At 56.5% G+C, this 27,535-nt stretch overlaps 1 protein-coding gene across 4 annotated transcripts in view; it reads left to right on the top strand.

Annotated features, from left to right (window-relative positions):
* GLI2 (GLI family zinc finger 2) overlaps positions 1 to 27,535 on the top strand; it is a 247,474-nt gene that overhangs the window by 43,160 nt on the left and 176,779 nt on the right. For 2 of the 4 annotated variants that reach the window (XR_014016466.1, XM_081242031.1), the window contains exon 2: positions 19,089 to 19,242. Coding sequence is in view for 3 of the 4 variants with exons in the window: in XM_081242031.1 (XP_081098157.1) it covers positions 19,119 to 19,242 (124 nt within the window). In the remaining variant the exon portion in view is untranslated. Of the gene's footprint in view, positions 1 to 1,606; positions 1,679 to 19,088; positions 19,243 to 27,535 lie in introns of those variants that run through there. The other 2 variants (XM_081242032.1, XM_081242033.1) reach the window with 2 other exon arrangements.

Here is a 27,535-nt window from a genome sequence, read left to right as displayed (position 1 = left end):
GTGTGTTTGTGTTTAGGCAAGTGGGGAAAGAGAACAACACCCGCATCCTTTCTCAGCCCCGTAGACATCACTGCATGCGGAAGGAATGCGGATCCGGCAAAACATTTATTTCTCCACAGTACGTAAATATCTTGGGGTTTCTCAGTGCTCAGAAAGGCATCTATTACTCAGGTCTTACTTAGCATCATGAAAAGGGAAGCCTGGTGTGGACACACACACACGCACACATGCACACAGGCACGCACCCTTTAGCAGCCGGAAAGCAGACGCTCCTTGGATTCGGATGAGGCAGGCGTGTTGAGACCAAGGTCTAAGTGCTGGGCTCCGGCTGGGAGGTGGGCCTTGTGTCATCTTCCATTCCTTCTTTCTGTTGGGCAGACGGCCGTCTCTGCGGACACGCAGGGCCTGGTGGGGTGTCCCTTCCAAGGGTGGGAGAAGAGGGGAGGAAAGAAAGAGAGAAAAAAAGGGATGAAAGAGAGTAAGGAAGGTAAGGGATAAAGAGAGAGACATGACTGCTCAAAGCAGACGCTGCGGAAGCCTTTCCAGGGGCGTGGGGGTGGCTGTCACTCACTCCACCTCTCCAGCAGGAAGATGGATTTCCCCGCAGGCGGGTGTCCCGGGATCCAAGGGGGGATGACGAACGCGGAGGCCCTGGTGCCCTAGGAATCGATGGAGTTCCTGGCGGATACAGATAGGAAACCTCAGTTCGTAGAGGTGAAGCCTCCTGCCGAGGTCCCCCAGCTGGTAGGTGGCAGTGCTGGGCCTGGGAGCCTCATCTGCCTGGCCCTGGCCAAGCTGTCCCCTCCCACTAGGAGGACACTGTTCCCCTGATTCAGATCCCCGTAGCTCTCTCCGAGGGTCCCTCTCGGGTGAGCCTTCCCCATGCTCTGGGCGGGATGGCCCTGCCCGTCCGTCACCAGGAGTTACCGTGACAGGGACCACGACAGGGACACTCGCTGGTGGACCTGCTCTTCAATCCACCCTCACAACTGGATACCTCTGGAAGGGCTCAGAAACTGCAAGGTCGGGGGCTTGGCCCAGTAGAGGTAAAGTGGAGGGGCTTGTGGGGGACCCACAGGCCGTCTAGAATAAGCCATTGGTTGCCAAGTGTCAAGGAGCATTGGTATCGGGACGCAAAGCTTCGCCGTGTAAACGCACGTTAATCCTGTCTCCCCTTGGCTCAAAGCCTTCAGTGGCTCCCAGTTCCTTCCATATCAAATCCAGACTCTGGCCCCTGTTCTCCTCCCGTGCAGCCTGGTCCCTGGCTGTCCCCTGCCACCTGCACTTCTCAGCACCTGTCTTACCTTTCCTACCTGTTGTGGGCGTTGCCTTGCTGTGAGTGCTCCGAGGGCAGGCTCCAGGGCGGGCAGACTCCAGGGACCCCTTTTCTGTCCCCAGGGCCTGGCCCACAGACCCCCAAATATGCCGGGAACAGAGCCAGCAGCCAGACCTTGGCTCTCTCTTGGCTCTTCCCCAGGCCCTGGGAGCTGAGCCCCAGGGGCCGGGGCTCTGGCTCTCCTGCAGGCTTGTCTCCGAGCCCCCCTGATGTCGCCCCGTGCCCACCCTGCTCAGATGCTCCTTCCCTTCCCTCGGTTCCAGCACGTAAACCGGAGCCCGAGGGGGCCTGGAGGGTGCACGGAAGTACTGGAGATGTGGAAACCGAGGCCCGGAGCGGAATGTGAGTTCTCCAAGCGGTCGTGGCACAGAGGTTCCCAGGGCCCGGTTCCTCTCTCCCAGTGAAGCACGGTGTCAGGCTCTGGGGAGGCTTTTCTGACGTGTTTCTGAGCAATGTTACGTCTCAGGGGGCTGGCGAGGTGACCCCCTCCCCCCGCTCCGTGCCCACAGCTGTCAGGCTGTCTGCTGACCCAAGCGAGGCATCCTTGCTGTCTGGGCCTGATGCACCCAAGTCCTGAGTGGCTGCCACGGGTCCCCCGCACGTCTCTTTACTCCCCATGGGATCTCGGCAGAAGCCTCTCTCTGCCACGTTTACTCGTCTGGGAAAGGACCCACTAGCTGTGCCCACACCTGGGGCTGTCGGGAGGATGGGCTGGGAGATGAAAAGTTGAGCACCCAGCAGGGGCCAGGCCCTCCCAGCTTCCAGGGCCTGTGTGGAGGGGGCAGGTGTGTGGGACACCACCTGTGGGCGGGGGGTGTGATGAGTTCCCAGGGAAACAGGGCTGGGGCTTTGGAGCCAAACTTGCCCACACTGGCACTGGCTCTGCAGCTCGGGGCAGTTTACTGTTGACTTCTCTGAACCTCAGTTTACTCATCTCTAAAATGGGGATCAGAACAGTACCTTCCTCGTGGGTGTCAAGATGCAAACCAGTGACGTGGAAGGGGCTCTTACACGGGAAGGAGCTCAGTAGTTTTGAATCCCCCGACTCAGTTTTCCTCTGGATCTCTTAAAGGTGTGGCCATCTTAGCCAAGCCTCTTGGAACTGAAAAACAGGACCCAGACAGGTAGCCTCTTGGCAGTGGGATTTCATACCCTGGGGGTGGGGTGGGTCCTGGGGAATTTAGGAAAGGCGGTACCTGTCGGAAGCAGCAGTCATGCCTGAACCTGGAGGCCTGGGTCGGAGGCGTGATGTCACCCGGGCATGGTGCTGGATCTTTCTGGCAGTTTCTTACCTGTGCAGGAGGCTGATGGCCTCTGCCTTGCTGGTGCCTGGTCGCTGAGAATGGGTGGGCGCTTGGCTGCTGGTGGCAAGAAAGCAGTTTCATTGTTGGCGGCTCTTCTTTTACCTTTAATGATTCTCTTGTTCTACGAGGAGTGGGCATGCGGCCCCCAAGTCCTTATCCCCCTTGGGGTCCCCTCGTCAGGTTTGGGAGATAAGGCATGTCCGGTCCCCTTTGGGGAAGGAAGCAGGGGTTTTTCTATAATATCAGCTCCCGCCGGCTCTCCCCCAAATCTTCGCCCCTTGGCTTTTTCTGGATCTCCTGCTCCCTTTCTGGGCCCTTCCACGCCCAGCACTCTGTGGCCATTGTCTCTCCTGGAGGGAAGGTAGGCAGGGGTCCAGAGGGTCCACCTCCACCTCGGAGGGTCTCAGCACAGGCTCCCCCGACCTGGCCGTACTCCAGCCCTCGTGGGGCCTTGGTCACGGGCAAGGATGGTTCAATGGCTCTGGCTTGGGTGCTCTGGGTCACAGGAGAAGCAAAGCGGCTGGCACAATTCTGGACTTTTGAACATTTCCTTTGGGGATGATTGGAGTGGGCCCTTGGTGGGAGGGGAGACGTAGGGGGAGACTGAGGTTTTGAAGACCGTTTTCACAGTATTTCTGATAAATTCAACTTGGGGCTGCCCAAGATTTGGGGCCCGCCTGGAGGTTTCCAGCCCAGTTTCCTGGCCTCTGAAGGGGAGGGGCCTCATTTAGGATGGGAAGCCAGACACCCTGGTGGATGCTGGACCCCGTGGGGGCTGTGAATGGGAAGTGCTCAGACCCCCAGGCTGCGTCTCCTGCCTGGCTTCTCTCTGTCCTAGGGTCTCCTCTGTAAGAGGAAGGTGGTGACGATTCAGAGTGAAGTTGTAGGAGGGGAAGCCTGCTCTGGTGGCCGTTGAAGGGACCTCCTCTCTGCAGGCAGAGGAGCTGGGCGGGCCGACCTTCCTCCTTTGCCCTGCTGCTGTCGGGGCACCGGAAGCAGTAGCCCCCTTTCTGAGGCCTGGGAGGCCACGCGCCCTCAAAACGGGTCACTTTCTGAGATTACTCCTACACCCCTGTCCTTCGTGGTTAGAAGTAAGGCTAGATTTGTAACGTCTCCTGGCATTTTCTCTATTTTCATTACTAAAGAGCATTTTAACGGAAAAAGCAGTGTGACTTTACATTAAGGAACATTGCCAGAACCCAGCATGACCCCAAGTCCCATCATCCTAACGCTAGAGTTTTTTCCCTCTATATTGTCTCCAGTTTATTCTCCAGTTGCAGTTACGGGATGCATTCAAGTTTGCTTTATTTTCACCTCCCGCGCGACCTCAAACATTTCTGTCTTTATAACAGTGACCTAAAATAGCTGCAATACTCTTCCACTGTGTTGCTAAAATACAATGTATTAGAAACGATCTCCCTCCTGTTACCATGGAGGTGGCTGCCAGGGCTTTGCCAGCATGGATGGGGGGACATGTTGCACGTGGTCTGGTCCGTGGCAGGCCTGGGGCTCAGCAGATGCTTTCCTGCAGGTGGTGGGCTTTTAGTAGTCAGGCTGGCTGGAGTTCTGCTCCCTGGTACACCCTAAAGCCACGCGCCACCCAGCAGATCTCCTTTGCTTTAAGTACCTTCTGCTTGTGAGGCGCTGTCTAGATGTTTCGTAGTCATGAAATCACAATCATTCGTAACAGCCCTGGAACATCAAAGTCTTAGCTCTGTTTTCCATCAAGAGATTCTAAAGTAAGGAGGAGCTGCCCACAGTTTCCAGCAAGAGGCCGACCCGGGCTTTGGATCCGGTGCTTCCCTGCACTGCCTCTCCTTTGGCGAGCTCCCCATCCTCTGGGGGTGATCACGCAGAGGCTGGATGATGAAGTGTCTAGAGGACTCTAGATCAGGGTTTCTCGACCTCGGCTGGGTAATTCTCTGTTGTAGGCGGCTGTCCTGATCCTTGCAGGATGTTTAGCAGCATCCCTGGCCTCTACCCACTAGCAGCTAGTAGCACAATTTGGAAACAATAAAAAATGTCTCTGGGTATTGTCAGTCATCCCCTGGGGGTCAAATTCACCCCCAGTTTCTCACCTGCTGGAGTGGATTCCTGAGTCGGATGCGAGGTTGGTGACTGGATCTCTGAGGACCTCTGGGACCTTGTGGGGCTCCCCACCTGCTGGGATCCCTTGGTGGACTCTCCGCATCTGTGGTGGTTGATTGGAGAGACTGGGTATGGTGACACTGGGGAAGGAGTCGTGGGACCCAGGTTCAGAAGTGCCTCTTCTACGTGTGGACCCAAAGTCCAGATGCAAAGCCTCCCAGTCATGCGACGTGCCTTGGGGCGGGTACCCTGCTCCCAGTAACCACGGTGGGTGACAGTCCTGTGACCGGGGGCACCTAACCCTTTACCTTCTCTGTGGCTTCTGGCCATTTTGGAGGACTCGCCTCATTTGAGGAGAACTTGCGTGTCACCCTGGTCTCTGACATGGGCTGGGATGTCCTGGAGCATCTTCCCGGGGGTGGTGCTGTCAGGAGTCCAGAGCCTAGCCCACCCGTGGCACCCCGACTCACACATCAGGCCGGGGTGGGGGGCGGCTCTGGCAGGGAGCCTGTGATCTGCGGGGCTGCGAGTAGACTTGGGCTTTAAAGAGTCCTCTCATTTCCTCTCCGGAAGCCTTCCAAAGGCCCTGGGAACAAAAGGGGCTTGATTGAGTGTCCCTTGGAGAGCTTCATCGAGAGGGGGGGAAAGAACAAGCAGCACACACTACAAAGCCACTTCATTCTGCGTGTGGTGTCATGCCAAGAAGCACTGAAGTGCGGGTACAAGCAGAGAGGCGTGCTCTTTTTATCAGGAGAGTGTGGATTGGCGGTTAGAGCCGAGGACAGCCATCAGCAAACTGTGCAGGGATTTTGGCACCCCTCACTCCCCTCCAGCCTCCTCCCTCCAGTCCGCTCCATTCCTGTTCCCTTCTACGTAGAGACATTAACTTTTTATATGAGAGCCACTTAAGGCCCGACCTTACCTCAGGGCACTTTGCATTTCAATAGGCTGTTCTTGAAAAATGAAAAAGCTTCAAATAAGTGAGTCTCTAATGGTAGAATTTCAGGTAGTGAGTAGGAGGTGACTTTTTTTTTTTAGCCAGAGAAGTGACTCTCTAATGGTAGAATTTCAGGTAGTGAGTTCTATCAGGCACCTTCTAGGCTGCATCTTTCCGTCAGACTCTCAGGGACAGTTAAATAACTTTAACAGCCATCGACTGTGTGGCAGGCAGTAGTGGGGGACGGTTTAGGAGACGGCTGACTTCAGAACGCCGGGTTTATTACTCTGATGGCTCCCACTCATTGCATATTTGTAGGACACTGACCGTGTGCTGGGCAGTGTGTCAGGGGCTGGGAGCAAATGTCAAAGAGCCAGACCACCCGGAGAGATGGTTAAGCAGAGACTGGAAGTGTCTCCCGAGTGCTGTGTGATGTGGGAACCCTGGAGGCCCTCCTGGAGGAGGTGGTGCTGGCCTTAGGCTTCAAGGTATAAACAGGAGTTCATTGGGCAGCGGTGGGGAGAGCATGATCGCAGAGGCTGACAGGCAGTGTCTGGGGGTTGCAGACTTCTGGAAACACCCCCGTGTGAAGGATGAGGTCTGAGTTGGTGGGAACAAGGCTGAAGACGTAGGGGGGGTGTGGGCCTTGGGGGTTCTGTGTGCCCAGATGTGCAGTTTTCCACAGGCTCTGAGGGTCAGTACTCACCCTCTGCTGGACACCGGCCTCCGGCTTCCCGCTCGCAGCCCAGACACTGCCCTCCATCTGCTTTAGCAGACCTTTCTGGACCTCGCCTTCCTCCCTTTGAAGATGCTTATTCACCTGTTTCTCCAGCAAGCCCTCCCTGACCTCCCTCAGGTTAGCCCAGGCCCCCTGTGGCCCCCTGAGCTAGTCTATCAGGAAGCATATTCTCATTGTCACTGTCTGTCTCCTTTCAGGACTGTCCCCCCTTGGCTGGGCGCTCTGGGAGAGCAGTGCTGTGTTTAATTCACCTTTGCGATCAAGGTCCCAGCCCAGGCTTGCCACACAGTGGGCCCTTGGGAAATGGTGATCTCGCTCTTGTCCTGAGTCGTGGAGCCCTGGGACTTCCCTGGCCTCCCTGAGTGGGCAGGTCCTCAGGCTGCAGCCCATCCACCTAGGGCTGGGTGGGTGTCAGGTTCCGGGCCTGGGGTCCCAGACAACCGGTTTGAGCTGTGATGTGTGACGGCCAGGGGACGGGAAGGGAGTGTGCCGGCATGTGGTCTCCCAGGCGTGCAGGAAGCCCAGGAGAGGTGGGGACTGGCCGGGCAGGGTCCCAGTCCCACCTGGGACAGCTTAGCAGGTGTGCAAAGCTGCCAGCCAAAGGCAGGGCACTCCTGTTGGCTTCAGTGGCCAGGGTGGTGCTGGCACAGCCTGGGGAAAACCCGTGGCTGAGTCTGGCAGAGACACCGATGGGAGAGCTGGGTGCGGGCATCGCCTGGGCCATGTGGGGAAGGCCGTGGCCGGGCAGGTCAGGGCAGGGTGCTGCGCAGGCTGAAGCAGGAGATGCCGGCCCACCCACTGGCCTGGGTCCCCCCAGAGCCTTGAGGGCGGAGCAGCCGCCGTAGATCTGCAGCCAGCCCTCCCCACCCTGCTGTGCTCCCTACCCCGGGCCCAGCACCACCTGCGGAGAGGGAGACCTCAGGCCTAGGAGATTGTTGGTGCTCAGTACACAGTTGCTGGTCCATGGATGCAGGTGGCTGGGGTCTGTTTACTTGTGTCCTGTCTGTGCTCCTGTTTCTACCCAATTGTGGCATGACATGACACTCCCCGGGGGGTCCTGCCTGCCCATCTCGCTGATGGGGTGCTGAGCCCAGAGATGGGGGGACACTTACCCAGAGTTGCACAGCAAGCGAGTCACGGTGCTCTTCGGACAGGGGAGTGACGTGGTCAGCTGAGGCCAGCCAGCCGAGGCATGAACTGGTAGGGAGCCTCATGATAGTTCCTTTGCATCGTTGGCAAGGAAGGGGCTGCTCTGTATATGATCTGCCTGGGCAGGGGACGTTACCAGGTGACCTCTGGAGGCTTTTCTTGGTGCTGGACTCTGGGATCAGAGGAAGATGTGTTTTGGGCCCTAGAGGGGCTCCTTGCCTGGCAGCCTTGTGATGTCAAGGGTCCTCAGCAGGCCTGAAGCAGGGAGATCAGACCAAGGTCCTCTCCACCTCTGGACAAGTTTAGCCTCTTCCTGCAGCCAGCCCAGAGCTGCCCCTGCCACCCAGCTGGGGGCCAGCGCTGCCCAGGCCGCTGCTCAGGAGAGCCTCTGTGACTTTGGTCGCTTGCGCCCAGATGTTTGGAGAGATTTGTCCAGGGTCTGCACCTGGACACCGCCCCCGCGATGTTCCAGACCTGGGCCGAGGCCGGGGTCCCCCTGCACCTAGGGGCCATGGTCTGGGTTATGATTAGAAGCACGTGGGAAAGCCACCTGTTACCGTGCCTCCGACTCCAAAATGCCATTCCCCAGCCTACAGTTCCACTAGGGGCAAAGAGCTTCTTGGGATGCGTAATGGCTCAAAAAGCAACTTTTAACCAACAAACACTCAATTTTTTATTTGTCTTGACAATAGTGTGAGCTCACAGCACAGGAGGTAAGTTTCCAGAGACTCGGGTCCTCAGCGGTGTCCATGGCAAAGCCTTCCCTCCCAAGGGTTTACGCGTTAAGGGAAGGTGTGCAGTTCGTATGCCAGTAGCGGTTTTGCCTTCAAGACCTTTTTCATCGCTGAGCTGGCAAACACTGCCTGTGACAGGCATTAGGGGTTGCCGACAGCCCCCCCTCCTGGCCTCACAGCCAGCCTGTGCTGCCGTCCACCTCCCCTGTGCTGCTGGGTCCCAAGAGCGCCAGAGCCTTGTGGGCAACGAGGCTTGAGGTGAGGCTAGGAGAACAGGAGGGTTCTCTCAGTTTGTGTGTTGTGTCAGTCATCAAACGTGGACTAAGCCTTTGTCCGGAGCCGGCGTAACGGGGGTGGCCACGGCAGCGGTACTCAGTGTACGGTCACATTGGGACTTCCCTGGCGGTCCAGTGGTTTAGACTCCACGCTTCCAATGCAGGGGTGCAGGTTCGTTCCCTGGTCGGGAAACTGAGATCCCACAGACACCGTGGCCAAAAGAAAAAAAAATAAAAGAATACAGCGACGCGGGAGTTTGCCCCTCGGGCGGCAAAAGGCAGAACTGGCCTGGTGGGGGGCTGGCAGGGCAGGCTCTGGGGAAGTAGCATTGCAGGCAGAGCTGGAAGTGCGTTAAACTGGGCGATTTCGGGGGGGACCTGGGGGGCGGTGAGCCTGGAGGGGTGGATGGGGGCAGATCCCGGAGTGGGGCCTTGGTACCATGGAGAGTATTTGGACCTTGCTATGCAGCCACTTCCCCGCCTTTCTGGTCCTTTTCCCGCCTCCGAGCCTCCTTCGGGGGTTTTCTCCACTCACTGGGTCTCTGTCCTTGGCTCCCGCCCCTCCCCAGGCTCGGATGAAGGGGCCCTGGCAGGGGCCTTGGTGCCGGTGACGCTGGTACGCCAGGCCCGTTCCCGCCGCGCCCTCCACCACCGGGCCCCTGCGGGTGGGCGCCTCCCCGGCCTGCAGCCTGCCCAGGGCCGTCTGTTTTTCCTCCTTGGGGCAGAAGCAGAGCTTGTTTTCCCCCGGCTCAGGAATCGCGCCTCAGAAGCACACAATGCGGCTGTTAAAATACCTGGGTCTGGCCTGGCGGCTGCACAGCGGACCCCTTGTTCACCTCGCAGACGGCGCGCCCAGGGGCCGCGCTGGGCCTGCCTCTGCTGGCCGCCTGCTGGGGGGGGGGCGCGGGGCGGGGAGAGACCCCGGGCCTTGCTCGGGACTTCTGCTGCTTTGGGCCTGTCCACGGAGGAAGGGGACAGACAGCAGCATTTGGAATCAGCACAGCACGTTCCGGAGAGATGCCAACCTGAGCGTTTGCACGTTAGAGCCCAGAGGCCCAGACGCCTGTGGTGGTGGGGGGTCAGGATGGAGAGGAAGGGGGGCCAGGGGCTGCCTTGTCCAGTCTCGGACAGGCCTGCTGCCGGTGCCGGGGCTCCTGAGTCAGGTCTTCCTGCCCCAGTTGGCAGACAGGTGTGTGGTCTCGCTGGGGCTGCAGTTAGGAGAACGTGGTGAGCGTTTGAGTCGGGATCCCTGTATATGCCAGGCCCTGTGTTCTTAATCCTGTCCATGAGGGACACGCCGTTGTCATCCCCATTTTACAGATGAGGAAACTGAGGCTTGGGGGGACTCGGTTCTTATCCATCGCTCTAGGTAGCGCTGGGATGCGAACGTGGACCTCCTTTCTCCAGAGTCTGCCGTCCCCGTGTGCCCCCCCTCTGAAGGTGCCGGCTGCTGCTGACGTGTGCAGGGGGTGTTGTCAGAGTCTCAGAAGCAGCACCAGGAGGTGGGTTGGCTCTGACTAGGGTTCGGGTGGGAGGGCTTCCCAAGTTCTAAAACGTGGCTTCCTTGCGTAGAGCAGGGAGGAGAGAATGTTCTGGGCAGGAAAGCAATGGCACAGAGGCAGGGGGATGGAGACGACCTGGTATTTTCAGGGAGTGAAGCCGCGTGCAAGGGAGTAGCAGCTGCAATGCCATCTGAAGGGTGAGCTCTTACGCACACCCTCCCGGAAAGAAAAAGCCTCTTGCCCAGCTCCAGCCCTCCTGACGCCCATCTCGCCTTATCTGAGGGCAGCTGCTGCATTTCCCATCGTTGAGGCCTCCTGGCTGCTGTTCTGGCCCAGCAAGTCAGAGCACTGGGGTCATGATCTATTTTCCTGTGCACCAGCAAGCCCAGGGGCCGGGCACATGAGGGAGCTTTCCTACTTGGAAAAATACATTCAAGGAACGATAAAGAAGCAGGTGCTCCGCTAGGAGAGTGGCTTCTGCATGGTGCCCGCCTCTGGCCACAGCGGGTAGAGGGGAGGCCTTTGACCTGAAGCTCCTGAGAGCAGCTGGGCTTGTGGCAGCCAGGCTGGCTGGCTGGCGCTGCAGAGGTGTGTCCGAGACTCCAGAGGCACAACTCCTCACCTAAACCCCGGTCTCCCCCCAATCCTGTCTTCCTTGGAAAAGGGTGCCCGCCTGTAGAGGTTCGCCTGCCTGGCCAGCCTTGGGCCAAACCCCACTGGGGACCTGATGTTTGCAGAGCCACTGCTGCAGGGTGTTCACGGCCCTGCGGGGAAGCTTGACCACCTTCTTAACCATGCTGGGAGTAGGGAGGATGCTCTGTGTTACAGGGGTGGGGACGGAGGCTCAGAGAGGGAAAGCCGTGTGGCTGGACACACCGCTGACGTGGACCGCGCTGGCCCAAGCATCAACGTCTCTCACTCTGGAGAGGAAAATACACACATTTTAAAAGAAGATTATTTTGTCCCTGGCCGTGAAGGGCAAGCAGAGCGTCCCCAGCTTGGCGCCGTCCTGGGGAGCCCTCCCCTCACCCCCTCCCCTGTCCCTTCAGGATGGGAAAGCGAGTGTCAGTTTGATCCGGGGGGCTGAGCTGAAGCCCATGTCTGGCTCCCTCATGCCTCCAGCATGACGGGCTAGGACGCCCTTTGCTTTCCCGTGGCTGCCCCGGCATTGTGGCGCTGGACGGCTGTCCCTAGGGTCTGGAGCGCCCTTTAGAATGTCCATTTTCCAGATGGCGACACTGAGGTGACGGGAGATGGGAAGACTCAGTCATCCACTCAGGGAGGATGTTGACGAGTCCTCGGGACCTTGGGGCCATGAGAGAGGGTCTGCTGCCATCGTTTTAGTTACAGTGTCGTTATAATTATCATCACCAGGACTTTCCTGGTGGCGCAGTGGTTAAGAATCCGCCTGCCAATGCAGGGGATACGGGTTCAGCCCCTGGTCCGGGGAGATCCCGCATGTCACGGAGCAACTAAGCCCATACGCCACAACTACTGAGCCTGCGCTCTAGAGCCTGCCAGCCACAACTACTGAGCCTGCGTGCCACAACTACTAAAGCCCGTGCACCTAGAGCCCATGCTCTGCAACAAGAGAAGCCACCGCAATGAGAAGCCCGCGCACCGCAGCGAAGAGAAGCCCCCACTCGCCACAAGTAGAGAAAGCCCGCACGCAGCAACGAAGACCCAACGCAGCCAAAAATAAATAAATTAATTAATTAAAAACCCCCAATTGTTAATTATTATTACCTTTCATCAGTGTTGCATTGGCGACGCATTTTTTACTCCAGAAACTTTCACGTGTTTTATCTCATTTGATCACAAAAATAAGTCTATGATCAAGGCTGGCCGGGTGTGTGTATCCAGGGTATGTGTGTGTGTGTGTCTGTATCTCTCTCCACATACGTGTATGTGTGTGTGCGTGCATGTGCATCTGTATGTAACTGTGTGTGCACTTGTGGGTGGCCCTGTATGAACGTGTGACTGTGTATGTGTGCCCATGCTCACACAGGTGACTGGGTACGTGGTCATGGTTGTTGCTGTAGGTTGTGTGTGCTCTGTGTGTGTGCCCATGCGTGTGGGGCCCAGGCAGTGTGCCGCACGGGCGAGATCAGACAGGAGGTGAGAACACCAGGGCCCCGAGTGGCTGGGATCGCTGGGAAGCGAGGTTTCACCTCTCTCCCGGAGGTTGATTTCGCCTGGGGAAGATGCTCTCGTTCCTGTGACTCACTCATCAGGAGAGCTCAGAGCAGCCAGGTGGGGGGATTGCAGGGTTCAGAGCGATTTGGTCATTCTCCTCTGATTATTTTTTTTTAATAAATTTATTTATTTTATTTATTTATTTTTGGCTGCATTGGGTCTTAATTGCCGCGCGCAGGCTTTCTCTAGTTGTGGCGAGTGGGGGCTACTCTTCGTTGCGGAGCACAGGCTCTAGGCGTGCGGGCTTCAGTAGTCGTGGTGTGCGGGTTCAGTAGTTGTGGCTCGCAGGCTCTAGAGCGCAGGCTCAGTAGTTGTGGCACACAGGCTTAGCTGCTCTGCGGCATGTGGGATCTTCCCAGACCAGGGCTCGAACCCGTGTCCCCTGCATTGGCAGGAGGACTCTTAACCACTGAGCCAGCAGGGAAGACCTCTGATTATTAATTTATTCTTCAAGCCCGTCCTTTCACTCCAAGTTCTTCATCTTTGCTGTGCTGTGGCCCCCTCCTCAGGATAATGCTGTAAATGCATAGGATAAAATGCATAGGATTGGGATGGATAAATTAGGAGTTTGGGATTAATATATACACACTACTATATTTAAAATAACCAACAAGGACCTACTGTATAGCACAGGGAACTGTACTCAATATCTTGTAATAAAATATAAGGGAAAAGAATCTCTGTGCTGTAAACCTGAAACCAACACAAATTGTAAATCAACTATACTTCAGTAAAAAAATAAAATGCATAGGATTACGAAGGAGGCCAATGGTACTGACTGCAGCGATCATAGGTTAATAGATGTGCTTCTTTGCTGGCACAACTGGCAAGGTGCAGGGGTGGTGTCTAATGCCGACCTTGACCTTGAGTGCAGCACCATGGTGAGCACAGGTGATGCCCTGTGACGTGGTGTGAGCCCACCCGTGGCTTGTGCTGCGGGCAGGCTCACAGGCTCTATGCCTTTTAACCACCTTCATGCCCAAGGGAAACACCAACTTCCGGCTCCAAATTAACAAAGATAAAAATACATTTATTTCCATTCATTTGCTTTAATTGGAACTTACCAATTATTTAGAAGCTGGAAGCAGTCTTAGAAGCACCCCACGTAGTTTTTTGCTAAACCTGCCTGTGCATCAGAAACACCCGTGGGGCTTTGTTTAAAAGTTTGGATATTTTGTCCCCCACCCTCTGCCTGACCCTGTAGCATCGGAATCGGCAGGAGAAGGACCAGAAGTGTTTTCAGAGGCTCGGGGTGCCGCCAGCACCCCCAGGGGTCCTGAGACCCTGGGGGGCAGGGGCCCTGTGTGCAGCTCCAAATGGAAAGGGATCTTCTCCTGGCTGCAGGTCCGGTGTCGCCCTTTCCCTGGCAGAAGCCCAGGAGCGTGGCTTCCTGGGTAACGTGGAGGTGTTGACTCTCTCCTTGCCCTGTGAGCGCTGCGCTCTCAGCCCCTCTTGTTCCGGAAGCTTTTGTGGAGCCCAGGGGCAGTCCCCCAGCCTATACCACAGGCCACCAGCTGAGGTCTGGGGACCCGAGGTCCCGCTCTGCTGTCCCCAGCTGGGCTTCCTGGGACCCCGGGCGCCTGGTGTTTACCCAGAAATGGTGCTAATCCCGGTAATTCCTGTGACTTACGCAGCCTCTGTCTGCTGCCTTCCTCTCCTGGGAAGGAGGGGGAGGGGGAGGGCCGTGGCTGATCGGTAGAAAACGAGGCCTGTGACACAGTGGTCCCTGCAGGGGACAGCCCCCACCCCGACTGGGTCAGCTCCCCATGGGCGCTCATGGACGCCCAGGCACTCCCAGGCCCACTGCCGTCTGAATATCTCAATACACCCCCTCCCTGCTACTCTGTCCACCTGGTCCTGGGATGGCCTCGCTCTGAGGCTTCGGGCAGCATTCCAGCCGGAGGACCTGGCTCTAGACTTGGCCCCTCTCCCTCCATGGAGACTGGCTTTGGGCAGCTCACCTCTTCCTCTGTAAGAATCGGGAGGATGCCATTCCCTCTGACAACGTGAGCCGGGGGGAGGCTGGCATGAGACAGCTGCAGCTGCTGGGCCCCAAGAAACCCCTCAGGCCCTCTTCTCTCTGGTCTCCTCACATCCCTTATCAGACGTTGTCGTGGTCCTTTCTTGACTGATCCTCTTTTTGGCCCTGGCATCCCTGATGCTAAAGTCCAAGGATTCTGAGTTGCTGGCTTCAGTTGCCCATCTGCCTTTGGGGATGCTTCCCAGCAGCCTGGGTTTGGTCACTTGGGCCGACCCTGCCGGGGCCTTGAGTCCTGTCCTGGTTTCTGGTCCTTCAAGCCTGCTGCCCTCCAGGTGCTGGCCTGGCTCCCTGGACCCATCTTGTCCCGTCCACAAGGGGTCTGAGCACGTGCTCAGCTGGACCTGGGGACCCAGGGGCGCAAGGCCTAGCCCTGGCCTGGAGGAGGTCATGGTTGAGCAGGGAGCCAGGTGGGTACATAGCAGGTTATGGCCAGGCTATATGAGAGGTGCCGGACCGGGGGGAAGGACACCCAGTTCACTTGGGGTGGAAGCCAGCTCCCGGCCTTCTGCAATGTGAGGCACGAAGCTGATTGTCCATAAAGAATTCTGAAATAAAGAGTTAGGGGAAGAATGTACAATTGCCAACTCCTCCCCCCCCCCATCCTGGTCAGCCTCAATGGACAGTGCCACCCGCAGGGGCGTGGTGTTGGCAGGCGGTCCTGGACAGAGCCTCAGCTTTTGCCTATCCATTGGCTGGTGGTCCCCGTCCACCAATCTCGCTTCCTTGGGTGCAGCACTAGGACAGGACCTGTGTCGAATCCTCCTGGGCTTCTGGCATAGGCTTCCTCAGACTCAACAAGCACCTTAATGATGCCAGGGAATTCTGGGGCAAATCCCTTTGCACTGCAGGGTCCTCACTCGAAGGACAGCTCTCTGTGATGCTCCAGAGTACAGCTTTGGGGCCAGACAGCCTGGGTTCAAGGCCTGGCGCAGCCACTTTTAAGCTGTGCATCTTTGGACAAGTTATCCACCTCTCTGAGCATTGGTTTCTTTCTATGTAAAGTGTTGTGAGGATTAAATGAACTCACTCTTGCAAAGAGCTTGGCACCTGGTCAATGCTTGTTCAAGGCTTGTCGTTCCAGCTTCATTTTGATTTTTGCCCTTACTTCCAAATTCAAGGTGTGTTTCAAAGTTGAGCCTAAATTCCTTCACCTGACCTTCTTGGGAAGAAAACTCCGATTGTTCACAAAATCACTCGTATTTCCAAGAGCTGTGATTTCCTGCCTCAGAGGTGCACGGTCCTTGCCCGGCACTCCTGAGCTGTTGCTCCGTGCCAGCCTGAGTGGGGAGCAGCTCTGGACCTGGTGGTGATGATGAATACAGATGGGGGTACTGGGATGCTGTAGGGATCTGGAAGCAGAAGTGACCATGATTGGGCAGGAGCTGGGGGGCTTCCCAGAGGAGGTGACATCTGAGAGGCATCTTGAAGGAAGGGTAGGAATCCATCACACAGAAAGGGTGAAGGGTTTCTGGTGGGTGGTCCAGGGTCAGGGCTGGCTGCTTGTGAAGGGTGGGGGTGGGGGGAGATGAGGAGGCTGCAGGTAGACCCAGGAAGACTTTGCCTGAAGGCCCCAGGGGCTCAGCGAGGCCTTGGCCAGCTTTGGTTCGGGGAAGGTGCCTGGCTGTAGGGTAGAGGGGTAACGGAGGGGGACCAGAGGTGGCGTGAAGGTGCCCAGGACCCAGAAGGGAAGGATGCCTGGCAGAGCAGCCAGCTGGGTGAGGCCCCGCGGGCCAGGTGCTTTGCGGGTGAAATGATGGGAATCGCAGCTGATCAGATGAGGGGGTGAGGATGGGGTGGGACCGTGGCCCAAAGTGCCGGCCACGTGGATGGGAGGGTGGTCCCTGCGGCCAGGCTAAGGGGGCAAAGACGGTGGAGCAGGCGTGGCCCAGGGGCTGTTGCTGGTGGCCACTCAGCCAGCCAGCCTCTTACAGCACAGATTATACAAATAGGCTTAAAGGATCAGCTGGCAATCCCGAAGTCTCCAAGCCAGAGGAAATCTTATAACTCACCAGAATCCTCAGGGAGATTTCCCTGTCCCTCATCTATCTTGGGTTTTCTGGACGGGGGTTTTGAAAGACTGGAAACCAGACAGTCTGGTGGGTGAGGTAAATCCGGGAGGTCCAGAGCTTGGGCTGTTCGCTTAGCCGGCTGGCCAGGCTGCAGCCGCCTCTGGCTTCACACCCGTCACTCTTGTAGACTCCCGCTTTTTGCTTAGAAAACATGAGAGTATCGTGCAGACGTTTAAAAGGTGAGGTTCTGGGGCCTGCGGATGTAAGATTTGCAGCCGCCGGGGATGCAGCTGACCATCGCCTTTGGTTTCTGCCACCCGCAATCCACGGGCTCTGCCCAGAACCCTCTCCTCCCACCAGCGTGCAGACCCACCTGCCTTCCTTCTGAAACAGCAGCTGTGGACCTCTGCTCTCTCCAGTGGCTGCCCATTTTTTTCTTCTTTTCATGGCAAAGATTCCTGACTAAACGTCTGTGTCTCTGTCTCTCCCTGAGCCCACCTGGGCCCTGGTCACCACCGTGCAGCGCCGGGGCCTCTTAGAGCCTGTGATGGAGATAATCCTTCCTGGCATTTCTTTCTTGGGTGGGACTCCTGGCCCCCACACTCTCCTGGTGATTTTACTTTCTCTTCCTGCTCCTCCATCCCTGCGCACTTCCTTGGCTGGTTTCTCTTCTCCCTCCTGGAAGTGTTGGAATGCCCGGAGTCTCGTTCTGGAATTTTCTCTACTTCTCCCCTCCGCCCTCTCCCTTGGAGATCTTGCCCTGTGGCTGCCATATTCCCATCTCTAGCCCCTGCCTCTCCCCAAGCTCTGCCTTGCATTTCCAACAGTCTTGCTTATCTTGAAAAAAAATTTTTTAAACCCTTTTTATTTTCTATTGGAGTAAAGTTGATTAGCAACATTGTGATAGTTTCAGGTGTTCAGCAGAGTGATTCCGTGACACGTAATACATGTATCTATTCTTTTTCCAATTCTTTTCCCATTTGGGTGGTTATATAGTATTGAACAGAGTTCCCTGTGCTACACAGTAGGCCTTTGTTGGTGATCCGTTTTAAATATAGCCGTGTGTACACGTCAATCCCAAACTCCCTAAGTACCCCTTCCCCGCACCATTCCCCCCTGGTAACCATAAGTTCGTTCTCTAAGTCTGTGAGTCTGTTTTAAGTTCATTTGTATCATTTTTTAGATTCCACATATAAGCTATACCTTTCTCTTTACATGATATTTCTCTTTCTCTGACTGACTTGACTCAGTATGACATTCTCCAGGAATATTACTCAGCCATTAAAAAGAATGAAATAATGCCATTTGCAAAAAAGTTTTATTGAAGTATAGTTGATGTACGACATTGTGTTAATTTCTGCTGTACAGCAAAATTATTCAGTTTTACATATATATTCTTTTTCATATTCTTTTCCATCAGGGTTTATCACAGGTTATTGAATAGAGTTCCCTGTGCTCTACAGTAGGTCCTTCCTGTTTCAGTCTCTGCGTGTCTTAATAGGCGTCTCAGACTTAACACGGCCCAGACCCAGCTCCTGGTTTTTGCCCCGAACCTGCTTCTCACCCACTGTGCTCCATCCCAGCAGACGGCACCACTGTGCAATCGTCCAAGTGCTCATCCGAAAATCGGAGCCATCTTTGACACTACCCCCATTCTTTGAAGAAGATTGATTTTCAAATGTCTATTCTGTAATATTTGATACAAATACTGAATTAGCAGTATCTGTACATGATGAAGCATCACTTAGTAAAACGCTTGCCTTCAGAGCCACTGTCCCTTTAACCCAGACAACCAATATCTCCCCAGGTCACTGCAGTCGTGCGCCATCCCCCAAACCTGCCCTCCATACACTGGCAGAGTGACCCCTTTGTGCTGTGAGTCCTGTCGCCTCCCCCTTCTGCTCAAAACCCTCCAGGGCTGGCACTCACCTTCCTGCTGCTCCTCCAACAAGCCAGCGTCCTCCCCACCAGGCCGTGGCTCCCGCCTCTGCCCTCTGGCTGCCGGGGGCTCCCTCAGACCCTCGTGTGGCATCCCATCCCGTCCTCAGAGAAGCAGGGCGGGAGCACCCCCTGCCCTTGCCACCCCGCTCTATCCTGCCCCCCTGCTTTCTTCCCTTCTCTCTCACTAATGAGAGACGAAATATACATCTATCTTCCCCCTTTACGTATTATGTCTCCCAGGTAGGATGTAAACTCTGTGGGTTGTATCTTCTGCACCAGGCACAATGCTTGATGCATAACAGGGGCTTGAAAAGCTATTGGCTGAATGTGTGCACGTGCGTCAATGGTGAAAACTCTGTGGAATGCAGGAGTGAACGAATGAATGAAAGAAGGAACGAACACACCTGTGCGTAGGTGAGAGGTGGAGCCGGTGAGCTGCAAAGGAATGGGAGAACAAGGGCTCGCCTCTGAGGACCGATGAGTCGCGGTTCCTGTATTGATTGTTCTCGTCCTGTGAGCCTGAGAGGAGGGGCATTACTTTCTGACCCCGTTTCTCAAGGTGATTCTTGCTGGTCGCCACGCGCGGTACTAGGAACTTGTTGCTTAGATTTGAAAAATCGGGGGGAACAGGCAGTGAAAAACGCTCGGCCGTGGTCCGTGAGGTCGCTCAGAAGACCAGATGAACCTCAGAACGAAGAATTCTCAAAATTAATTAAACCCTCCTTCGCAATGATCAGAGAAGGCGCGCGTGGCGGTGGCAGCGGGTGGGAATCTGCATCGCGCGTCCCGGCTGGGTCTGGGGGCCGCGTTGGTGAGTGTCTTTGTCTCCTCCTCCAGGGCTGCCACCCAGGACTATGCGTGGCTAGGATGGAGACGTCCGCCTCAGCCACGGCCACGGACAAGAAAGAAGCCAAAGGTGGGATCCTGGAGGGCGTCGCTTTCCCCGACCCCGGCAGGAAGGCCTCCGCCCTCGCGGTAGCCACCCAAGGAGGTACTTTCTGTTCTGCATGGTTGGCGGGGGGTGTTTTTCATGAGCCCGTTCGCACTGAATGAGGTGGGAGGCCGATGTCATCGGGCAGCCATGCTGGGTTTTGGGGGGGGGCGGCCAGGAGGGCGCCCCAGCTTTGGGGACCCCAGGCACCGGAATGGATGCCTGCGGGTGGATCTCGAAGGTCCAGCCGCTCCAAATCAGGGGGTTTGGGCATCTCGGGCTCCAGCCAGAGATGGGGAGACAGGGGAGAGGGAAGGCAAGGGAGGCTCCGGGCTGTGGGGCAGCCCTGGGGTGCGTTCTGTCGGCACAGATGTGCCAGAAAGGCTGCTGCTTGCCTCCGGCCGCCAAGGGCTATTTTGGAAAGTAATTGTCTCCTGATCCCTTCTGGCTGTAATTAGAGGGTCAGGTACAGAATTTAGCATTCTTAGGTGAATTTCTGGCCAACTTAATTATAACAGAAGGACCCCCCCCGCCGAGCCACAGCCTCTCATTTTACTGCCCCGAAGAGAAATAGTCTCTGGTTTCCACTGGTCCGTGCCAGCATCCCATTGGGAAAGCTTGGCGGGAAGACGAGACCTCCCCTTGTGTCTGCGCGGTCCATCTGGAGGCCACAAAACTATTTCTGTCTCCGAGGAATGGAGAGACTTAGATTTCTTTTCTTCCCCTTTTTATTTAAGTGCATTTACTCATATGCCCTGTTGCTCTGGCCGCTGAAGCACAGCTCCCAGAGCAGCGGCGGAAACGCGCCTTCGCCGGGGTGGGGTGTGAGTGCCGGCCGCGCCACTCACATGTTGATGTCTGCAGATCGTGGGGGGCTTTGCTCAAGTGCAGACCCCCAGTCGGTGAGTCGGGGCGAGGCTGAGTTTCTGAAATTCTAACCAGCGCTCGGATGATGCTGGGACAGCCGGTCCACGGGCCGTGCTGGGTGCAGCTTAGGGCCAGAGTGCAGGGATTTGGAAAGACACTCAGAGCAGGTAGGAGTCAGTGTTTCCAAGAGCGAACTGGAGGGCCTCTAGGTCATTGTTACTACACTGTTTTTATTTTGCCCCCGTGATTCTCAGTTGGAGGTCATTATCAGGATGTGCCACCCAAGTCAGGAGGGGGAGAGCCCGGGCCAGCCTTCGGGTATTTGGACTTCTGCTCTGCGTGACACCCCTTGACCCCCGTCCCCGCTAGGAGCCGGGCTCTCTAGGCCCTCCCTCTGTGAGGGTGGAGGAAGGAGCCAAAGCCCAGGGTGGACCACGTGCAGGTGGTGTCGGGAGCCAGGGGATGAGTGGAAGGAGGGGATGGAAGACCCAGGGTGGGGGTCTGGCGGTGGTCCCAGGGCTGGCTTGTCCTGGGCCCTGGCTGGGTCTGCACGTGGCCTGTTCCTTCTCCTGGGTCAGGGCCCACCCTGGCCTGTGGCGACACCTCAAGCTGTCCCTCTGCCTGATGCAGAGGCACCCGGGCCTCTGAGGCCTGAGTGGCCTCGGTGCATCTGTGACCCGCCCCCTGGGCCCTCAGCTGTCCCCGCCTCGGCCTCTCCCTAGCCCGGACCCTAACCCCCTCTGGAGCCATCAGTGGATGGTGAGTTGCCACGCAGCCCAATTCACTGCCATGTCCCGTAGCCGAGAGCAGACTCAGGTGGTCATTAGAGAGAAATTAGGGCATGATTGGGAAGAAAGTCCTCTAGCATCGGACCTGGCTGTCAGCAATGGGGCAGTGATCGCAGATGCTTGAGGGGGTCTTGGTCTGGGGGGTCAGGCCACGGGCCTACAGCTTGGGTGCAGCAGCTCCCCGGAGGTACCGACCTCTCTCTACTTGCCCCCCCCCAGGATGCGGTCCTGCCCACCCCCCAGGCCCCGTCCCCAGGGGAGCGCTTGACTGGTGAGGTTCCGACCCTGGGTGGACGTGGCCCTCAGCCCAGTCGCCCAGGACAGGTGGCTCGTTGCCATCAGAGCGAGTCAGGTACATCCCTTGCTCCCTGTAGCGCTCTCTGGACAGCTCATTTGGGAAGGGCCATCCTGCAGTCAAGGCAGAGCAGGTGGCACCCGGAGCGGGTCCCCCGGGGCTGGGGGACCGTGACGTCCGCGTTCTGCGGGTGGGGCAAGGTAGGCCGGCGGTGCAGCGCCGAGTCGCTGGCCTGGGTCCCCGTTCCAGCCCCGGCCTCGGTCCTGGTGTGGCAGGCCATTCCCTCCTGGGCCTCGTGTTCCTAATCTGTGTTGTGGGGACGTTTGGCAGATGTTATTCCAAGCCTGTGTGATCTTGCGACGTCAGATCTTCCTTAAATCTTACCCCTGGGGGCAGAGGTGCTGTGAGCAAGCCTCCTCTTTTACGCAGCAAACCGGAGTCCCAGACGGCTCCAAAGAGCCTCTGCTGTGGGCCCCTCTGCCCGCAGGGGCGTAGGCTTGTGGACAGGTGTGGTGGGGCGCCCGGCAGCACAAGGGGGTCCGTGCGTGTCCCCCACACAGAGGTCCTCTCAGGGCCAGGATGCTTGCACTCTGCTCTGGAGCTCAGCACTCGGCTCCAGGCCTGGCGGGAGGCAGTGCCTGAGGGTCCCCTGTGGCCCTGAGTGACGTCAGGGGAAGGTGGCCTCGGTGAGGAGCTGGCCGGAGGCAGGGGGAGCTCAGCCCGCCGGCGTGGGGCTGGTGGAGAGGGCAGGGAAGCTGCACAGAGGCCTGGGAGACGGGCAGTGCTGCCCGGTGCGTGCTGGGCTGGGGCAGGGGTGCGGGGAGCTGAGAACTGCCTGTCCAGGGCCCTGTCCCTGAGTTGTTTCTGGAAAAGATGGGGTAACCATCCTGGTCTGGGAGGCCTGTTTGCTGAGGCAGGGGCAGGACTGAGCTCATTACCTGTGGCTGAGCAGGTGACCACTCACTCGGACACCTGGGCCTTCTGACACCCAGTTTATCCCTTCCGAGTCCACAAGATCGTGCCCATGATCCGCACCGTGGTTTGCAGCTTTCCCGGAAGGAGAGGATGGCTTATGCAAGCTCAGTGTTCCAGGGCCTGTTACACATCTGTCCAGAGTAGGGGGAGTCCTGTCTGAGGATGTCGGGGGCATGGGGTAAGGAACGCAAAAGGGCCAGACCCTGTGACCTGGTGGGGCAGTGATCACCCACCTCTGCAAGGTTGCCCAGAGGTGGGAGGTACCCTGTCTTGCAGACCAGCTTCTGACCCCTCATCTGCCCCCTGCCAAGTGCCACTGGTTCCGGGAGCTTCAATCCCATCCCTGGAATTGTAGGACTTTGGTTCTAGGACTGAGCATACCTTTAGGCAGAAAGATTTCATTTCTACATTATTTGTAACTGTGAACATTTGTAACAACCTAAGTGTTCAGTGATAGGGGATTGATTAATCAAACTGTGGGACGGCTGTTGAATGGAACATTATGTAGACCCTGAAAATGTTAATCAAGCCTTTATCATAAGGGGGGGATGTGTCTGTATTCTAATATTAAAGTGTAAAAAAGCAGGATGCAAATTATATCTCACCTCTGTTGTTACCGACCAGGGTTCTTGGCCTTCCCCAAGCCATTGAAGTTGACTAGAGGCCAGACAAGAAATTCAGGCAAGGCTTTATCTGGGCCCTGCTGTAGCAGGGGGGAGCAAGAAAAAGCAACAGGTTCCCTTGCTTGCTGGGGGGTGAGCTTTTTCCTTATATGGAGTGGGGGTAGGGGTCTTCCAGGGGTCCGGTTGGAAGGGTGGCTTAGGTTCTCTGCACACCCCCTTGGTGGTGCTGGGTGCAGGGGGCATGCGCAGGACCCTCCTGTTGCTCCCAGCTCTTCAGAAAGGGCAGTTGGGTTTCTTTGGTCTTTTTGTATTTTGTTGTCCAGAATTTACCCCAGCTGGGCGTGCACGCAGTTATTTTTAGTCCCTTACAGTCGCTTTGTATTTTGTTGCTCCAGGAGACGTTTGTCCAGGTGCAGGCACCGCAGCAAAGGTCCCAGGTCCCAGCCTGTCTATCACAACTTTATAGTACATAGAGGTACCCTTAGCAGTGGTCGTCCAGATGTTGGGACTTGGGGTGATGTACATGGCACATAGGAAACTCATCCCTTTGGTTCTTAAGGACCTTCAGCCTTCTAGAACCCACTATTCGAATGTCAGTAAAGGGAATTGCCTGACGGTCCGATGATGAGGACTCAGCGCTTTCACTGCTGGGGCCCCGGGTTCGATCCCTGGTCAGGGAACTAAGATCCCCCAAGCCACGTGGCATGGCCAAAAAAAAAAAAAAAAAAAAAAAAAGGAAGTCTGAGAGGCAGAGGTGCGCCGGAACCAGACTGTGCCAACGTGGGAGAGCCAAGTGTACACTCTCTCTGTCTCTGCCATCTGCGACCTTAGGTAGGTCACTTGACCTTGCCGTGGTCGGAGTATTTGCACCATGAAAATTGGCAAGCCCGTGGACATATATACACTACCCAGCGTAAAGTGGAGAGCTAGTGGGAAGCAGCCGCATAGCACAGGGAGATCAGCTCGGTGGTTTGTGACCGCCTGGAGGGGTGGGATAGGGAGGGTGGGAGGGAGGGAGACGCAGGAGGGAAGAGATATGAGAACATGTGTATATGTATAACTGATTCACTTTGTTATAAAGCAGAAACTAACACACCATTGTAAAGCAATTATACTCCAATAAAGATGTTAAAAAAAAAATTGGCAAACCCTAGGCATCAGGGCTGCCTCAGCCCCTCTCCTCTCCCAGAGCCTGTTGTTAAATTTCCCCCAGCACGTGACCCATCATATCTGGAGACTCACTCAGCTTCCTTGGCCTTGTTTGGAATGAGGAAGGGAGTAAGGGTCCAGAGCGAGGAGGTGGGCGATGAGGGATGTGGGTGTCCCTGGTGGCAAAGCTTGGAAAGGACAGTCAGGAGGTCCTGGGTGTCGGGCTACGGTGCGGGGGTGGCCGGCACGTCTGATTCATGGGCGGTCAGAGCTTCTCCGTGTGTAGGTGGGACCGAGATGAGGTGGGGCAGGGACTTGCCCAAGGCCACCTGCTGCTTCCACGGAGAGCGGGGTCTGGGGCTCGGGGCTCCTGCCTCTCCCACACTGAGCATCTCCTTCCTGAATCTGCTTTGAGATCGTGATTTTAGATTGTTCGCGGGTGATTTGGGTCTTAAAGCCCAGCCCGCCGGTACCGTGTGTGAACGTCCAGCCTCTGCACCAGCCCTGGACAGGTCTCATCTGTCGCCATCCTTGTCATTCCAGCGGGCTAAGAGCGCCTGCTCCCCTCCAGCTCTTGGAGGTCTGGGGCCGTGACTTCTTTGCAGGAGGACCTTCAAAGCCTCCTGGCTCGCCCGGCCTCATGAGGCTAGACGTGCTCGGGGCTAGGTGTTTCCACCGGGAGTCCCTACTTACCTGGCCATGATGTGCATCAGAAACACCTTTGCATCACAGGGCTGTACCCAGGGGACAAGCGGACCTGCGGCCAGACCAGATGGCAGAAGCCTTGGCCGGTGGGGGCTTTCCCAGCCTCTTGAGCTGGCGTGCTAACACTCGGGAGGCCATCAAGCAAACTTTAAAAACGCATTTTGACCCAGAGCTATTTTTCCCTTTAATTTTTCACATGGCGTAATTTTAAAGGCAATTTGATTCAGATGTTTCTCATTTTTTTTACTCTGAAACTTCCCTAATGCTGTCGTATTTCCCTCTTCAACAGTGGATTTTCTCTCCAAAAATATTTCCGAACCTCTCTGTGTGCTTCAGCTGAGCGCCAGAGACCAGCCACCCCACGCCTCCAGGGTGGGACGATCAGAAGGGCTGGAGCCATAAAGCTCAGAGCTGGGTCTCGATCCAGTGAGCTTTCCTTGTCCCCGAAGTCAAGACAGGCTTTAGCGATCCTATGACGCATCTGTGGCGAGTGCCCACCACGTCCTGGCCAGGGTGCTCCCAGGGTGGCCCCTCCATCAGCACCATCAGCATCCTCGGGACTTGGGCCCCACCCCAGACCTCCTGAAGCAGGGCCTGGGAGTGGGGCCCAGTGAGCCTGGGTGATTCTGATCACTCTTAAATGTTGGGCCCTCTGTGCCCTAGCAGCGGGAGGCATGGCAAGTCTTTCTACCTGAAAAGTGGGACTTACACGCAGAGCGGCTGTGCAGAAATTACAGGCGACGTACAGCGTGCTCACACCTGCTTGGCATGGGCCTCTGGGGGGTAGGAGCTGCCTCTCTCCTTGTAGGCAGTGTGGAGTCGTAGTCAGAAGCAGCCCAGCCTCTGGATCCAGACCACCTGCTTAAGGCCCAGCTCTGCTGACCTCAGGCAGGTCTGTGCCTCAGTTTCCACATCTGTAAAATGGGCACAATAGCGCTACCTGCTTCATAGCGTTGTGGGAATTACCTGAGTTAGCGCATGTAAGGTGCCGGGTACAAAGTGAACTCCAAGTTAAGTGTTTGCTTTATTAACTACCACCAGCTTTCCTTTCCTAAGTCAGGCTCTGCCTGACTTAGAAAGCCTCTCTTCTTTGGTAACCCTCACTAGTGGACCTCCCGAGGCCGGGCAGGTGGTGGGAAGCCTAGATTTCTGGTGTCTTCCTACTCAAGAAGGCGGAGGGAGTGCTGGGCTGGAAATCAGATGTGGGTGGTTCCTGTCCTGCTTGGCTCCCGCGGGGCATCCTGGATCGGTGACCTTAGTGAGTCCCCGGCCTCATTAACTCAGCCTTGTGCACTGGAGGGTAGGACCAGATCAGAGGATGCTGGAGCTTGGCCGCACCTTAGAATCTTGTGAGGAGACTATAATAAATGCAGACTCCCAGGCTGCCCAGACCTGCTGAAACAGAATCTCCCGGGCCGGGGCCTGGGCCTGTGTATGTTTAACAGGCTTCCCAGGTCATCGGCCACGGCATGGACAAGACCCCCTGGAGGTGGTGAACTGGTGCGAATTGCAGCTGGTAGTCCTGGCAGGGTGGAGCCCTTTGTGGCTGTCAGCACGGCACTCCCTTGCTACCTGAGGCCTCCGTATCACTAAGCTCCCGCTGGCCACGCCTTCTTCTTGTTCCCTGGCTGTTGGCTTCTTGGAAAGTTTCTTCACAGTACATTTTTGCTCAGAAGGGGGGCATCCACCTCTGTCTCCGGATGCTGTGCAAATGCCAGAATATGGAAATAAGATGCTGGGTGTTCTCTCTGTGATGCTCAGGCCAGGACATCCCAAGTCGCAAAGACCCCACCCTGCCCTGTCCTCCTTAAGTATCTCAGTCCCTGGTGTGTCTGTTTCTGAGCCTCCCCCAGTCCCCCAGCCCGCCCCGATGCCCCTGTGACAGGGAGCTGTCTGTTCCCCACCGCAGCCCCAGCAAGGCAGACACATAGTAGGTGGGGTGGCTGAGTGAGGGGAGTGAGCCTCGTGCTGCCACGCCAGCTGTGTGCCCGCTGGGCTGGGGTGGCCGGCTGCCTCTGCTGCCCCTGAGGTCCCCTGGGACGAGGGTCCTTCGGGCCTGGCCTGCTCCTGGGCCCTGGCTCCCGTCCCGAGGCTCCCCGGACGGCAGGGAACTTGCTGTGTGGGTCAAGCCTCCTTGGCCACCTGAGCTGCCCGGCTGGGCCACACACTTGCTTTGGGCTCGAGGATGCACTCACGTGTGACTAAGTGGACAATTACTCTTATTCGAGTGATTTTCAGGATGGCTGTTGGTGCCGCTTCTGAGCTTGTTTTAAAGGCCCAGCCACACAGAACAGCCGGTTCCCATAAGGCTTTTCCAGAAAGCAGAGCTCGGTTATCTGTGACACACCCAACCAGGAAGCAGGGTACAGCACAGTCACCTGGGCGCTTTCAGGGTGGGTTCTGAATGACTTTTTGTTGTTTAATTGAAGTATAGTTGACTTACAATACTGTGTTAGTTTCAGCTGTACAGCAAAGTGAATCCGTTCTACACATACATATATATAACTCTTTCTCAGATTTTTTTTCCACTGTAGATTATTACAAGATACTGAATATAGTTCCCTGTGCTACACAGTAGGGCTTTGTTGTTGATCTATTTTATATATAGTGGTGTGTTAATCTCCAATTTCAAATTTATTCCCCCTCCCTCGAAATGACTCTTGATGACGATCTGGCGCGGTCTCTGGTGCCAGGGGTGTCCTGGAGGGTCGGGGTACCTGGATAGAGGGTGAGGGCTGGAGCTTCCTTCTGGTCCTCCGTGGAGTGTGGGGTGGGAAAGAACGTGGCCCCTTTCCAGTTCCTCGCTTGTTAGCTGTGTGTTCTAGGGCAACTCAGTTAGCTTCTCTGAAGTCTGGAAGATGGGGATAATGGTCACTCCTTCTGGCCACAATGGGGTGAAATGGGACAGCCTTTGCGAGTGGCTGGCAGAGCGCCTGCCTGGAGGCCAAGTA

Source organism: Mesoplodon bidens (assembly GCF_964165515.1).
Source record: "Mesoplodon bidens genome assembly, chromosome: 8".
NCBI classification, from domain to species: Eukaryota; Metazoa; Chordata; class Mammalia; order Artiodactyla; family Ziphiidae; genus Mesoplodon; species Mesoplodon bidens.
The sequence above is the reverse complement of the archived record's forward strand: the minus strand, read 5'-3'. Positions and strand labels throughout refer to the sequence as shown.